General features: G+C 42.2%; 1 protein-coding gene across 3 annotated transcripts in view; it reads left to right on the forward strand.

Moving 5' to 3' along the window:
* The window catches only part of LOC134575564 (calcium-binding protein 2-like), a 343,677-nt gene that overhangs the window by 95,817 nt on the left and 231,016 nt on the right, over nucleotides 1-16,844 (forward strand). Inside the window, exons 1-2 of one of the 3 annotated variants that reach the window (XM_063434866.1) lie at nucleotides 5,908-6,290; nucleotides 8,140-8,304. The exons of the other annotated variants lie outside the window; for them this stretch is intronic. Coding sequence (XP_063290936.1) covers nucleotides 6,240-6,290; nucleotides 8,140-8,304 — 216 coding nt within the window. The 5' untranslated portion in view covers nucleotides 5,908-6,239. Of the gene's footprint in view, nucleotides 1-5,907; nucleotides 6,291-8,139; nucleotides 8,305-16,844 lie in introns of those variants that run through there. 3 annotated transcript variants of the gene reach the window in all.

Consider the following 16,844-nt stretch of genomic DNA (forward strand, 5'->3'; position numbering starts at 1 on the left):
AGGTTTAGGGAGATCTGTTGGAGAAGGCTAGATCTCTCAGGTGGCTGTTGTTGTTTCCACCCTCTGGCTATTAATAAGTTGGCAGCAATCAAAATATGATATGTTAGGTTGGCATGTGCTTTTGGGAATGGGTCAATCGAGATGAAGAGTAGGGCATTTTCTGGTCTCAGGTTGGTTCTCGTGACCAGTGCCCCTTGTATCACCCCCTCAACTGCCTTCCAGTATCCTCTGATGGCCGAGCAGGCCCACCAGATGTGGAGCATTGTGCCCTACTCTATTAAACATCTCCAGCAAAGTCTCAAGGTGTTGGGATATATGGTCGCTAGTCTAGTCGGTACCAAGTACCACCTATATTGTATCTTGCGCATTAGCTCTAGGTGGGATGCGCATCTGGATCTACCTTTATGGGCTATGAAGGCTTGGTTCCATTGTTCTTCTGAGAAGACTGTACTCAAATCCTTATGCCATGCCTCCCAGGTGTGCGTTTCCTAAAATGGCTGCCATATACACGTCCACTGATAGGAGACGCGGAAGGTATTAAACTGATCAGAACAATACTAAACACACCACTCCAAGTGCTGTTATTTATTTAAATTTTTTTAGGTGAGGCTTTACTGGACAGAGTGCTTCTCCACGGGACATGTTAACTCACGGGCAGCTGGCTCATCAAGGAACCAGAGCAGCTTGAACGAGGTGACCTTGCTCGGGTCCCAGGTGTGCGGTTCCTAAAATGGCTGCCATATACACGTCCACTGATAGGAGACGCGGAAGGTATTAAACTGATCAGAACAATACTAAACTCACCACTCCTATCTGGTGGCACATTAGCTTGCCCGCGCAGTGCCCCAAATTTCAAGCAAGAGGACCGACCAAGCATCTTCTTCCATCTCCCTGTTACAGAAATCACTGCCATATCCATATAAATTGTACATAATATCCAGGATAGTTTTACAGGGCCAAATCTTGTCGCCTGTTGAAAGAGGTGACCTTGCTCGGGTCCCAGGTGTGCGGTTCCTAAAATGGCTGCCATATACACATCCACTGATAGGAGACGCGGAAGGTATTAAACTGATCAGAACAATACTAAACTCACCACTCCTATCTGGTGGCACATTAGCTTGCCTGCGCAGTGCCCAAAATTTCAAGTAAGAGGACTGACCAAGCATCTTCTTCCATCAGTAACCAGGAGGTGAATAGTATCTTTCCCTCATGGCCGGACTCGTTTTCTCCATCTCCGAGTCCTGCCACCAAGGTCAGAGATCTGGGAGTCATTTTCGACTCTAGGTTGACACTGAAGCCCCAGATCAATCAGGTGGTAAGCTCTTGCCACTACCACCTGAAACTTTCTGAGGTCTATTTTTAGATTTATTGCCCCCTCCGATCAAATCTCGGTGGTCAACGCCATCTCGGTAGCCGATTGGACTACTGCAATGTCCTGTACCTTGGACTGCCTCAGAACATCATACACAAGCTACAGTTGATACAGAACGCAGCTGCAAGGCTACTTACGGGTGTGGCCCGCAATGACCATATCACTCCATCTTTAAAAGCCCTGCACTGGCTGCCCGTTCGTGAACGGGTTCTGTTTAAAAATGGTTGTTTGGTATATAAGGCAATCCACGGTATGGGACCAGACTATCTGAAGGATAAATTCACACGCTATGCTCCCAGTCGATCCTTGAGATCGGCTGATTTAGCCTTATTGAAGATTCCAAATTTTAAAAAGAAAAAGTGCGGAGGGAGGACGAGTGATGTTCAGGGAGCGCAATTTTGGAACTCCCTGCCTCTGACATTAAGACTTGAGAATGATCCATTGAAGTTCCGCCGGAGCTTAAAAACAGTTTTATTTGCTCAGGCATACGGGATGACATGAAATTTTTAACCTGGCTCAAATGCATGTGATTATAATGCTGTTGTGTGCTGGATATTGTTTTGCTTGTTTTTGATTGCTGGTATGCGCATCGAGACCCTATGGGTAATAAGACTGCGTTTCTTAAGAATTTTTAATAAATAAATAAATAAATCTCCCTGTTACAGAAATCACTGCCATATCCATAGAAATTGTACAGAATATCCAGGATAGTTTTACAGGGCTGAATCTTGTTGCCTGTTGAAAGAGGTGACCTTGCTCGGGTCCCAGGTGTGCGGTTCCTAAAATGGCTGCCATATACACGTCCACTGATAGGAGACGCGGAAGGTATTAAACTGATCAGAACAATACTAAACTCACCACTCCTATCTGGTGGCACATTAGCTGCCCGCGCAGTGCCCCAAATTTCAAGTAAGAGGACCGACCAAGCATCTTCTTCCATCTCCCTGTTACAGAAATCACTGCCATATCCATAGAAATTGTACAACATTTCCAGAATAGTTTTACAGGGCCAAATCTTGTCGCCGGTTGAAAGAAGTGACCTTGCTCGGGTCCCAGGTGTGCGGTTCCTAAAATGGATCTGGGAACCATGCTTGGCCCTGCCAGAGCGGGGTGAGTAGTACCAGCGTGACTTGTTGTCTGCGAATCTGGAGAAGGACTCTCGGGATCATTGCGAAAGGAGGGAAGGCGTAGGCTCCCGTTGTCGGCCACTTTTGAAGGAAGGCATCTACCGCCGAGCATTCTGGGTCTGGTAGCCAGCTGAAGAAGTGTGGGACTTGAAAATTCGTCCGGGAGGCGAAAAGGTCCAGAATAAACGGTCCCCTGAGTTTGGAGATGTGGAAGAAAACTGATTTGTGCAGGCGCCAGTCGCTGACGTCTCTCCAATGTCGGGAGAACCAATCCGCAGTAATGTTCGTCTCTCCCGGGAGATATTCTGCTCGAAGTGTTATGTTGCGTTGGAAACAAAAATTGTAGATGTCCTTTGTCACTTCGGATAGGGTGCGCGATCTGGCCCCTCCCAATTTGTTGATGTATTGGACGGCTGAGATATTGTCCATTCGAAGGAGAATGCAGCAGTCTGAGAGGTGGTTGGCCAGACTGCGGATTGCAAACTAGCCTGCGATTAACTCCAGACAGTTGATGTGGAGAGAGTGTTCTGCCGCGGTCCATGGTCCCCCGGTGGAAGTTGTATGACAAGTTGCGCCCCAGCCTAGGAGGCTCGCGTCTGATTCCACCACAAAGTCCGGAGTAGGGCTGAAAATTGCTTTGCCGTTCCAGGCAGACATGTGGCGGAGCCACCAGTCGAGTTCCTCCCTCACATCGGTAGTGATCGGGACCCTCTGGTCGTATGATGGATGGGTCTGGAGGAATTGAGCCTTCAGGCGTTGCATGGCCCGATAGTGGAGGGGACCTGGGTAGATCGCCTGAATGGAAGCCGAAAGCAGGCCTACAATCCGAGCTAAACCTCGGAGAGGTATATCCACTTGTCGAAGCGTCTTGCGTAGTTCCTTCCTGATCGCAGTTAGCTTGGATTGAGGTAGGCGGAGAACACAGGTAGAGGAGTCGATCTCGAAGCCGAGAAATTGAATGATTTGGGATGGAGTCAGTGAGGATTTCGCCTTGTTGATAACGAATCCCAAGGATTCGATCAATGAAGATGCGTAGTTCGTTTGTGACTGTAGTCTGGATGCGTCGTCGCAGAGTAGTAAGAGGTCGTCGAGGTAGATTAGGCAGCGAATGCCTCTTGCTCAAAGATGTGCGGTGACTGGTTTGAGCAGTTTGGTGAAGCACCATGGAGCGGAACTCAGGCCGAATGGAAGGCAGGTGAATTGGAAGATCCGGTGGTGCCAAAGAAAGCGGAGAAAACGTGGCGAAGGTTGATTACTGGGCGAAATTCCCCTGATTTCTTCTTGACCAGGAAGATGGAACTTAGAAAGCCTTTGTTGTGTGGAGCTGGTTGAATAGCTCCTTTTGTCAGTAAGGAACGTAGTTCCGAATCGAGGAGGATGGTTTGAGCTTTTGACATTATCGGGTAATGGGGAAAACCTGTTTGAGTAGGGAGAGAATAAAATTCTATCAAATAACCCCGAACTGTGTTTAGAACCCAGGTATCTGAAGACAGCGTCTTCCACACATCTACACAATGTAATAAAATATATATATTTTTTAGTGTTTGAAATATAAGATAAATACTGCCGCGATGTGCAGTTAAAATGGCCGCCGTGCGATCGCGCGCATGCGCACAAGGAAGAAAAACGGCCGTTTGGATCTCGCAGAGGTGCGCGAGATCCAAGATGGCCACCGTGCGCACTCGGGGCCGCTGGAGGCGTTCTCCACGGCCCAGAAAGCCCGGGAAAACGGGGCAGAATATGCCGACAGCAACCCGGACTGTTAAAACTGTATTTTTAAAAATTTAATACATTTAATAGATACACAAAACAGAAACGGAACTGAAAGTAATGTATAAGAATGAGAAAAGAAAATAAGGTGGCAATAAGAGAATAAGTTAAGAGAAACTTAGGGAAAATAAGATAAGGTAGGAAACAAATACCTTAGGAATAAGAAACCATATTATATAGTGAAATTATGACAGAAACAGATAGGTAAAAAATAAAGAATAAAGGATAAAACCACAGAACCCACAGAAAAGTAGGAGACAGTGGCACTCTGACCTGTACTGGTGTGAAGCAGCAAAGAAAGAGGAAGTGACGTCACAGGGAGGGACTTTTATACCATGTTATCTTTTTTCTGATTGGTTACCCTGTTACTAAGTAACAAAGTGCTGCTGTGAAGCTTAAGTAAAGAAAGTCTTAAGCAAATACGAAGCCTCCTGTCATGTTATAAAATTGACACTCTAGCTGATGGAGTGTAATGAACACAGAGAGATACCTAATTAAGGCCTGAATTTAATATTTTCGCACGTTTTTCAAATTATTTATTTTTGCAGACAAGTAAAACATTTTTTTTTCAAAATATCAAAACATAAAAAATTACCACATATAAAAAGTATTAATATTTCAATAAATATTGCATTTTTTTTAATAATATTAAATCATTTTAAATGTTTATCAAAAAATATTAACTTGTTTGAAAAAATATTAAAATGAGGTCTATGGTAAAATTATATATGAATTAATGGAACACAAGCAGACAGTTTGACAACATATAGGGAAATATATATTGTCCTAATAGAACAATAAGGGGAATGTTGCAATATGGAGAAATTAACTGCTGTACAGTATGTTATATTGCACATTGTATTTCTGTCATTCTATCTTCATTTATTATTTTTATTAAAAGAGGCGTTTGACATGTTGTGGTAAAAAAAGACGTTTGCATATTACTTTCTAGAGCTAATTTATTTTTATACTTTTTTGATTTTAAATCTCTTATAAGTGTTAATGTTTATACATTTCTTGTTGATGTTAACATTTTTTTATTTTTTAATTTTTAATATATATATATATATATATATATATATATATATATATATATATATATATATATATATATATATAATACATAACCAGTGCCCTTAAACTGCTCCTTTATCCCTCTCCTAGAACCACATATATGCACACAAACTGTTTCATTCGGATTAGATTTGGTAGGATTAGTAGATTAGAAAAATATAAATATTTCTTTAATTCCCACAGAAATCACTGGGTTATTTGAAGCTGTCCCTGTTCTGTTTGCATCCTGTTTCCATCTTTTCCCTTCACTCATTATCTTATTCGACTAATCCAATTTATCTTTGATTTAAATATTATCCCTAAAATATTGTTCCTATGTACAGCATAGCAACACTGTTCTCTACCATTAAAAATCCCTAGTCTCTAATACAACATCCATAATTATTTGCTCCAGCCTTTCTTCCCAATGCTGAGCATATCATTTCTAATCACTCTTTAATACTCGTGTTTATACTTTTTCTTACTTCTTCTATACCTTTTTCCTATACTCATCCCTAAATTTAAAGTTTCTTACACACGCTTCACAACAGCTGGACTTTTAAATGAAACATTTAAAGAACTCACCGCTATCACAGTTTTCTAACGTTATTGTCTCTTCTTCTTAACTGATTCTCCCTTCTCAAACCTTGCATTGCCATCCTCTCACTCTCTGTCTCTCTCATCTCCCTCTCTCAGTGAAATCTTTAATCCCTGTCAGTTAGGTTTATCTCCCCCCATAACTTACTAGAGCACAAATACGCAGCCTGTTATTATTTTATCCACATACATATAATAATCTACTGATATCACACATAGAAACACATTTACGTAAGTTCTTACAATACATACTCTTTATATACACACATCTATGGCTTGACAGTCATTGAGATGTAACAGTGAAACAGATAAAGCAAAGGATGAGACCAACGAAACAGGAGATGGGAAACTGCACTAAAACTCAACGGAAGGTATGAGAAATAGACTTTGGTATACATTGTGGGGTTTATTCACTAAACAACGAAAATTGCAAATTGTAGGCCGAGATAAAAAGCGGGAACAGAACAGAATAAATAAATTATTGGTTTGTTTTTGTTTTTTTTCAATTAAGATATTCTGGTCTAGAATTTGCGGTTACCTTGACAGCTCTCCGCAGTTCTCAATTTAGCAAATAAACTCCTTTTTGCACTGAGAGACAGATTGGCGGGATATGATATTCATTATGTATATGTGAGATGGGAACAGAAAAAGAGAGCAAAACAGAAACTTATAGAAGGTCAAAGGATACAACAATTACAGGAAACAAAATATACACATCTGTTTTTTTTTTTAAAGTTGTCATGCTTGAAATATGGTAATGCGTGCAGGTGTGATTGACTGAGGTATTACAGGTTTTAAAACCAACCATTAAAACATGCATATGCAGAATTTTATTTATTTATTTTTTCAAAGAAAGCTGGGGATTTTTTTTTAAATTGGACAGATGTGTGAAACTGCGTTTTAAAGCATAGTGGGAGAAATTGTATGATTAAAGGGATACTTTAGCTTGTTGGAATGATCTATCTGTACATAGAGTCATGTTTTTTATAAAAATTTTTTTTTTTTTTTTTTTTTTTTACAAAAAGCTAATATGTTAATAGAAATTGGAAGTTTTAAAATGAACTTTGTTACACTCCTGGCCTTCAAGCAGACTGCATGTCCTGTTGCTTACTGATTTGTTTAGCTCAGTGGAGCTAAACTCAAGAGGCAGGGAATTGCCCAGAGCACATGCATTGCAAAAACTGAACTGCATTTGGAAGTATGTGATTGGACAGTTATAGAAAGTCTGTGCTGGGGGTGAAGGGGGGGGGGGGGAGGGAGCTCCAAAGGCAAGAGAACTGCAGCTTTTGCAAGCTGTTTTTAGATCTACTCCCAATGCAAAATGCATTATAAATGTATTCATGTTTTTATTTGGGGTATATCTGATTTTTTTTTTTTAATCTGGTTAGTGGTTTCTTTTTAGGAAAACACATGAAAAGAAGGAGATTAAACCTTCTTCAAGCACTGAGAAAACCGGAATTGGAGAAGAAAACCTTAAAAAAAACCAAGCTCAATGAATAAAACAATAAAAACAATTTAGATACATTTCTAATCATTATTTGCATTGCTGCTATGCAATTTCAGGGAATAGAAATGTTATATACAAAGGCAAAGACTTTAAAGATCAGTTATCTTATTCCCACACATCACTGCAAGGAAACTTACAATTTGTTCACTGTTTTATTTTAATTGTTTTGGTTGGGTTATGTTCCCAATCCAACTGCATTGTAATTAGGAATATTATTTTCATGTAAAATTTTAATTGATTGAACATTGGTATCTCCAGGCCCAGACTGGTCATCGGGGACACTGGGCCCAGTTGGTCTGGCTAATATAAGATTTGCAGTATCTCTGTACCTTCTGCAAAGCTGTCTGAATTTGGGCAAATGTCTTAGGTCATTCCTGCACCAGCTCTCTCTTGCATTTGTTCAGCAAGTATTATTTATATAACTGTACATTTGACCATTAATGTTTTTTTTACTGAAAGTGTATGACGACAGCTAACCAATAAAGTGTGCAGCTTTGCAGGTAAAAATGCAGGGATATTTTGGTCCCACTATGGTCCAGTGATAAACTGTTTTATTTTATCTTCACAATGATTGTAACATAATAGGAAGATAAATGACTTTGTCATTCCATCTGCATTATCTATATTATGAAAGAGAGAGAAGTAATAGGACAGGAAATTTGTTTCATCCACCACAATTTGACATAGTAAGTCTCTCCTCTCTCTCCCATCAGGATGGGAAGTCCTCCCCTGTGCACTTCGTACCTCTATCATCCTCTGACCTAGGGGCAGAAATTGTGGAGAACTGGCCGCGGCCATTGCAGAGCTTTGCAGCGCTGCAGAGTCTTGCGGGGACTGCATGCATCTTCCTGCGTCACAGCATCGCTATCACTCAGATCGTATGTATTAGTAATAAGGCAGGAGAAAAAGGTTAAAAACAGAAGAAAACTTGAATATAATTAAATCTGGGTTGTAAAAATAACATAGCAATATAATACAACAAAGATGCATTGTTAGATTAGAAATGTTAGATTTACAAATTTTGGAACATGCTATGTACTGCTTTCATACTCCTTGTTTTTAATCACTATAGCAGTAATAAATGCATATTATGGGCATTGTGACAAAAGTGGATAACTGTGTAAACTACTAAGATTCCAAACTCCACGGCTAATAATGTGAAGTAGCAAATGTAAAAGCAAATTATAGATCATTAAAAAGGTATTGATACAAGAGTGAACAATGTGTGGCAAAATATCTTCATCCATATATGCAGTAAACTGTGTGTTCCTATTTATAGGTGGAATATATATTACATATTTACACAGTTGAAAGAGACATGTGTCCATCAAGTTCACCCTTTTTCACATCTGTTTTTGCTGTTGATCCAAAAGAGAGCAAAAAACCCAGTGTGAAGTGCTTACAATATTATACCAAACTAGGAAAAAATCCTTCTTGAATCAGAATGGTAGTCAGACGTCTCCTTGAATCAAGATGCTATTACCACACTAGTTAAAAATGATATCCCTGAATATTAGATAATATTTATTATATAATAAATAATATAAGGGAAGGCACCAAAATTAAAAGGAATTATATAGTGTTCTAACAAGTTTATATTCCTAACACTATAGTGCCCTCTGGTAAGCCTCTCATGTAAGGACTAAAAAAAAACTTTAGTCACTTACCCAATTCCAGTGCCGATGTCTCTCTGCGCTGGGTTGCCACTCTTCCTCTTCCAAAGGTAGAACATAACTCGCTGCAAGCACCAGAAGAGTATTGGGCCCTCCCCATAGGAAAGCATTGCCTCAATGCTTTCCTATAGGGATTTCACTGATGCTGGATGTCCTCATGCTGAGTTTGAGAATGTCCTGCATCATTTAGGCGAGTCTGTTAGCATCCATGAAGTGCCTCTAGTGGCTGCCTAATTGACCGCCACTGGGAGACTTAGTCCTGCAAGGTAATCATTGGAGTTACTCTAAAACTGCAATGATTTAAATTGCTGGACTAAGTGGAACTGGGACAATAAACCCAAATGTGTCTGCTCAAATGGTCAGAAACAGACTCCATGAGGGTGGTATGAGGGCCCGACGTCCACAGGTGGGGGTTGTGCTCACAGCCCAACACTGTGCAGGGCGTCTGGCATTTGCCAAAGAACACCAAGATTAGCAAATTCGCCACTGGCGCCCTGTGCTCTTCACAGATGAAAGCAGGTTCACACTGAGCACGTGACAGTCTGGAGATGCTGTGGAGAACGTTCTGCTGCCTGCAACATCCTCCAGCATGACCGATTTGGCAGTGTGTCAGTAATGGTGTGGGGTGGCATATCTTTGGGGGGCCTCACAGCCCTCCATGTTCTCGCCAGAGGGAGCCTGACTGCTATTAGGTACCGAGATGAGATCCTCAGACCCCTTGTGAGACCATATGCTGGTGCGGTTGGCCCTGGGTTCCTCCTAATGCAAGACAATGCTAGACCTCATGTGGCTGGAGTGTGTCAGCAGTTCCTGCAAGACAAAGGCATTGATGCTATGAATTGGCCCGCCCGTTCCCCAGACCTGAATCCAATTGAGCACATCTGGGACATCATGTCTCGCTCCATCCACCAACATCACGTTGCACCACAGACTGTCCAGGAGTTGGCAGATGCTTTAGTCCAGGTCTGGGAGGAGATCCCACAGGAGATCATCCGCCACCTCATCAGTAGCATGCACAGGGAGGTCATAGAGGCACGTGGAAGCCACACATACTACTGAGCCTCATTTTTACTTGTTTTAAGGACATTACATCAAAGTTGGATCAGCCTGAAGTGTGTTTTTCCACTTTAATTTTGAGTGTGACTCCAAATCCAGACCTCCATGGGTTGAAAAATTTGATTTCCATTTTTTTTGTGTGATTTGTTGTCAGCACATTCAACTATGTAAAGAACAAAGTATTTCAGAAGAATATTTAATTCATTCAGATCTAGGATGTGTTATTTTTGTGTTCCCTTTATTTTTTTGAGCAGTGTATATGTATTAGAGACATTTAAATTGAAGATTGGATTGCTATATAGTATTCAGTTAAGTGCCTGTTTGCACGGCTACAAGTGTACTTTTCATACAATATTATACTGTATAATGCAGGAAGCACATTTGCTAATATTGTTGATGCAGCGGAGAGCTAGTTATAGACAGGTTTTGCCCAAAAGGTTACCACCCAGGTGGACTTTGGGCACAGGTAAAAACAAAAATCAACCAATACATACAGAATCAGGTAATAAGTCACTCCCCTACATTTCACACAATCCCTCCCCTCTGCTTAGGAGATAATTGAGGTAATTACTGTATCAACTCAATTACCTCCAAACAGAAAAATCACAATTGTCATACATTTCTAGAAGTACCCCAAATACATATCGTACACTCAGACATCCCCTGATAGCCTTGATCTGGGGGAGCAACATACTGAAAAATCACCCGGATTGGTTCAGGGGTTCGACATTTTTATGGAGGTCTTAGTTTTACTGACTGCACACGAGGTGAAAACGAAAATAGTTCCATGTGTTTGGGTTGTGCGGTGCGGTCTGTTCGGGAGTCTGAAATACATGAAAGTGTATAAAAAACATGGTTCATGCCTTGGTTCGTTCAACTCCTCTCGTTCGTGTGATTCCTTTCACTGAATGCGGCTCTGTTCCCCTGAGTTTACACGAACGTACACGATGATGGAAGTCTCTGCGGTGTTCGTGCCGTTGAGTTTCCAATTTCGGTTCCAGACACTCGATGACCAAACACCGCTGGTGTAATTAGTATTCTAAGATGGCCGCCGCCACGTGTTCATATGACGAACGGTGGCCACCCATGGGATCACTCAGTCAGTTTGTGTGTTTGCAATTGCGTGAGTGTGAACCAGGTTCGGGAGGTCAATTGGCACCATGCTCCTCTCCTGGGTGGCCTGGTTGTTCGGTAGTTAGTTCGTTTGTCGAACCCTATAGTGGAAAATAGCTTAAAAGGGGTTCTTACTGAACAACCAGACGAACGATACTTGTTTTCCCTTACAATTAAGGGAAAATAAAGCAACAAAAGGCCTTAGTACAAAAAAAAGTACTGTGGCCCATTCCGCTACAGTTGCAGTTAATTCATTAAGTTTGTTTTGAAGACATAGAACATAACAAGGTTGTACTTTCCATACTAAGATGCAGCTTATTGGAGTATGAATATGTGTATTTGGATATACTCTTTTCTGTAGATGTTTTTATTGTGCTATTTTTTTTATTTGGTATGGTAATAGTTAACTTTTCACTTTAGTGTATGCTCTGCCCTTAGGGTGTTACTTTAATCTAAAGGATATTTAAGCTGTACATTGTGATTTGGGACCTAGTCTTGACAAATATCCTGAGGTTGGGTCAAAATGTTGCTGGTTACCACAGGTGGAATAAGTCTCACACTGATATTTGCCTATATTTTTTTGGGCACAGGTAAAAACAAAAATCAACCATTTCAACCAAAGCATATGGTGTGTGACGTGGAGAAATACAGAGTTGCAAATTGATACAAAAGGCAATGGCAAGGGAAAAGGCCTGACAGAGAAATTCCTCACTATCCGCACTGCTACGAGCTGTACCTCAGTAGAGTCTGTTTGTAAAATTAATTCTTTTAAAAAAATCAAGGATGGTTAACACTGGTTACAAGCAAGGTTCAAAATGAATTACTGATGTGTACACAAAGTCCATGGCTCAGAAAAGGGCCGGACTGGAATGCAAAGCATCCCTGGAAAAAAATGTATGCCAGCCCTATAAGTCATTGTGCCATGGTAGTGTGTGTGTGTGTGTGTGTGTGTATACATACATACATACACACAAACACTTCTGTGGCACAATTACTTATATGACTGGCATACATTTTTTTCCATAGATTTTATATTTGTATATGTATATAGTCCAAAAACCTGCACTCCTGGTTATAACCAATAAAGCCCGGTGCAGGTTTAGAAAAAAGTGTACAAAAAAAACAAGGAAAAACTGCACTCCAGGGAGTTAGTATTACAAAATATAAAACCTAGTTTTTATTTACATGATCCAATAAAATGACGACGTTTCAGCTCCCAACGGAGAGCTTTCATTAGGTTTGTGGTCATTAAAGGTTTTTGTCCATAGTAGCACCTATGACAAACATTATTAGGAAAGGTGCTAATACCAAGACTTGGTCACCCTCTGCTTTATCTGCTTTTGAAACCCTTAAGAACGCTTTTGCTTCTGCCCCAATATTGTTTCACTACATTACCCTTTTTACTTGAAGCAGACGCATCTGAAACAGGTATAATGGCAGCAGTGGTGTATCCTGGTTTTGTGCTGCCCTAGGCAGGACAAAACTCAGGTCATCTTCCGGCTCCCAACCTCACTCTGCGGCGCGCGAGGGAGCTGAGCAGAGAGCTCAGAGGAAGAGCTCCCTCGCCAGCCGCCCGCCCAGCAACCAGCCCAGCAGCCCGACCGGCAGCCCAGTTAGCCGCAAGGCTAACAAGGCATTTGCCCTGGGCATTTGGGGGCGGCGTTTTTTGCCGCCCCCTGGAAAATGCCGCCCAAGGCAAATGCCTTGTTTGCCTCGCGGCTAATACGCCCCTGAATGGCAGTTTTGTCTCAAAGACAAAGTTCCGATAAACCTTTACATCCGTGTGAATTCTTTTCAAAGAAATTATCCGACACTGAGAAAAGGTATGATATTGGAGATAGGGAGCGGTTGACAGTAATAATGGCATTGAAGGAATGGAGACATCTGTTAGAAGGGACCTTACATCTGGTTACCATTTAACAGACTTGTCTGGCAGATAATCTCGTTGTCTTATATAGGAGAGGCAACGAGATAATCTGCCAGACAAGCTCGTTGGTCCTTGTTCGTCACACGGTTTAACTACATGCTTACTTACATGCCTGGATCAAAAAAATTCTAAAGCAGATGCCTTGTCACATCAACATAAGCCTTTATCGAAACAGAAATGTCCCCTATTGTTCCTGAGCAGAATATTGAAGCCAACACTAGCATAAAGGTGCACCCCCCCCCTTATCACCAATATAGAGCAGAAGCAATACCTAGCTCCAGAACGAACTCCTGAGGGAAAATGTTCCTTCTGTTTTCCAAAAGGTAGTACTCCTGTGTTTTCATGACAGTAAAATAGCCGAACACCCTGGCATACATAAAACGTATACTCTTGTTTCTAATTAATTCTGTTGGCCTACTTTGCATAAGGATATAAGAGACTTGGCAGATATATTTGCTAAAGAGATTTTCCATTTACATGGAATTCCCACAGAAATGGTCTCAGATAGGGGTTCTCAGTTCGCATCACGTTTTTGGAGAGCTTTCTGTTCTCAGATGGGTATCACGCTGAATTTCTCATCAGCTTATCATCCTCCATCAAACGGAGCAGCTGATCGTACTAATCAAAAAATTTAACAATATCTACAATGTTTTGTTTCCGAACATCAGGATGATTGAGTTGGTCTGATTCCTTGGGCTGAGTTTGCACATAACAATCTCGTTTGTGATTCGACGCAAAAACAGTCCCTTTTTCATGAACTATGGTTTCCATCCTACCGTTCTACCATCCGTGTCGCCTTCACAGGCTATACCGACAGTTGACAAACATGTTGCCAACCTGAGAAAAATAGGATTAGACTCAACAAATCCTTACACAGAGGGATTTGTCACAGGCAGTGATCCAACCTGTGGGTCTTCTCCCACCTGATGGGGACACTCCTCACACTCCCTTCTCTCATCTCGGCCGGTAGCTCTGCCCCTTTTTATGACGTAGCGTGTGCGCGCTGACTTCGTGATGTCACGCCCCTCCAAAACTTTCGAATTTGGATGTTTTGGGGGGCAAGGCCATCACTTAAAAAAACAAACTATAAAAATGAATCACTATATATAGGGTGAGGTAGAGGCAAAAAAATGCCTACAGCAAACGTTTCCAGGACATTAGCATTGAGAAAGGACTGCTGCTTGAAACGTTTGCTGTATTAACTTTGTCCACAATAAATTGTGGTAGCACCTGGGTATGCACACCTATACTGGATGCGCAGGACTTGTGTTTGTTTTTTGGTTGTATAAAAAGGAATAATTTGCAATTAGTGATGTCGCGAACACAAGATTTTCGATTCGCGAACGGCGAAAGGGAACTTCCGCAAACGTTCACGAACCGGCAAACCGGGCGAACCGCCATTGACTTCAATGGGCAGGCAAATTTTAAAACCCACAGGGACTCTTTCTGTCCACAAAAGTGATGGAAAAATGTTTCAAGGGGACTAACACCTGGACTGTGGCATGCCGGAGGGGGATCCATGGCAAAACTTCCAAGGAAAATTACACAATTGATGCAGAGTCTGGTTTTAATCCATAAAGGGCATAAATCACCTAACATTCCTAAATCACAATGGATATGGATTGACACCTGACATATGACATATTGACACCTTGACATATGGATTGACACCTGTCCTCAGAGACCCTGATACACACTGACACAGAGCAGAATAGGGACTGTTCACCCTACATAGGGTCACTTGGCAGGTATGGATTGACACCTGTCCTCAGAGACCATGATACACACTGACACAGAGCAGAATAGAGACTGTTCCCCCTACATAGGGTCACTTGGCAGATATGGATTGACACATGTCCTCAGAGACCATGATACACACTGACACAGAGCAGAATAGAGACTGTTCCCCCTACATAGGGTCACTTGGCAGATATGGATTGATATCTGTCCTCAGAGCCCCTGATACACACTGACACAGAGCAGAATAGGGACTGTTCACCCTACATAGGGTCACTTGGCAGATATGGATTGACACCTGTCCTCAGAGACCAGGATACACACTGACACAGAGCAGAATAGAGACTGTTCCCCCTACATAGGGTCACTTGGCAGATATGGATTGACACCTGTCCTCAGAGACCATGATACACACTGACACAGAGCAGAATAGAGACTGTTCCCCCTACATAGGGTCACTTGGCAGATATGGATTGACACCTGTCCTCAGAGACCAGGATACACACTGACACAGAGCAGAATAGAGACTGTTCCCCCTACATACGGTCACTTGGCAGATATGGATTGACACCTGTCCTCAGAGACAATGATACACACTGACACAGAGCAGAATAGAGACTGTTCCCCCTACATAGGGTCACTTGGCAGATATGGATTGACACCTGTCCTCAGAGACCATGATACACACTGACACAGAGCAGAATAGAGACTGTTTCCCCTACAGAGGGTCACTTGGCAGATATGGATTGACACCTGTCCTCAGAGACCATGCTACACTCTTACACAGAGCAGAATAGAGACTGTTCCCCCTACATAGGGTCACTTGGCAGATATGGATTGACACCTGTCCTAAGGATCCCTGATACACACTGACACAGAGCAGAATAGAGACTGTTCCCCTTACATAGGGTCACTTGGCAGGTATAGATTGACACCTGTCCTCAGAGACCATGATACACACTGACACAGAGCAGAATAGAGACTGTTCCCCCTACATAGGGTCACTTGGCAGATATGGATTGACACCTGTCCTCAGAGACAATGATACACACTGACACAGAGCAGAATAGAGACTGTTCCCCCTACATAGGGTCACTTGGCAGATATGGATTGACACCTGTCCTCAGAGACCATGATACACACTGACACAGAGCAGAATAGAGACTGTTCCCCCTACAGAGGGTCACTTGGCAGATATGGATTGACACCTGTCCTCAGAGACCATGCTACACTCTTACACAGAGCAGAATAGAGACTGTTCCCCCTACATAGGGTCACTTGGCAGATATGGATTGACACATGTCCTAAGGATCCCTGATACACACTGACACAGAGCAGAATAGGGACTGTTCCCCCTACATAGGGTCACTTGGCAGGTATGGATTGACACCTGTCCTCAGAGACCATGATGCACACTGACACAGAGCAGAATAGAGACTGTTCCTCCTACATAGGATCACTTGGCAGATATGGATTGACACCTCTCCTCAGAGACCATGATACACACTGACACAGAGCAGAATAGAGACTGTTCCCCCTACATAGGGTCACTTGGCAGATATGGATTGACACCTGTCCTCAGAGACCATGATACACACTGACACAGAGCAGAATAGAGATTGTTCTCCCTACATAGGGTCACTTGGCAGATATGGATTGACACCTGTCCTAAGGATCCCTGATACACACTGACAAAGAGCAGAATAGGGACTGTTCCCCCTACATAGGGTCACTTGGCAGATATGGATTGACATCTGTCCTCAGAGACCATGATACACACTGACACAGAGCAGAATAGAGACTGTTCCTCCTACATAGGGTCACTTGGCAGATATGGATTGACACCTGTCCTCAGAGACCATGATACACACTGACACAAAGCAGAATAGAGACTGTTCCCCCTACATAGGGT

The sequence above is a fragment of the Pelobates fuscus genome, chromosome 10 (genome assembly GCF_036172605.1).
Source record: "Pelobates fuscus isolate aPelFus1 chromosome 10, aPelFus1.pri, whole genome shotgun sequence".
NCBI lineage: Eukaryota > Metazoa > Chordata > Amphibia > Anura > Pelobatidae > Pelobates > Pelobates fuscus.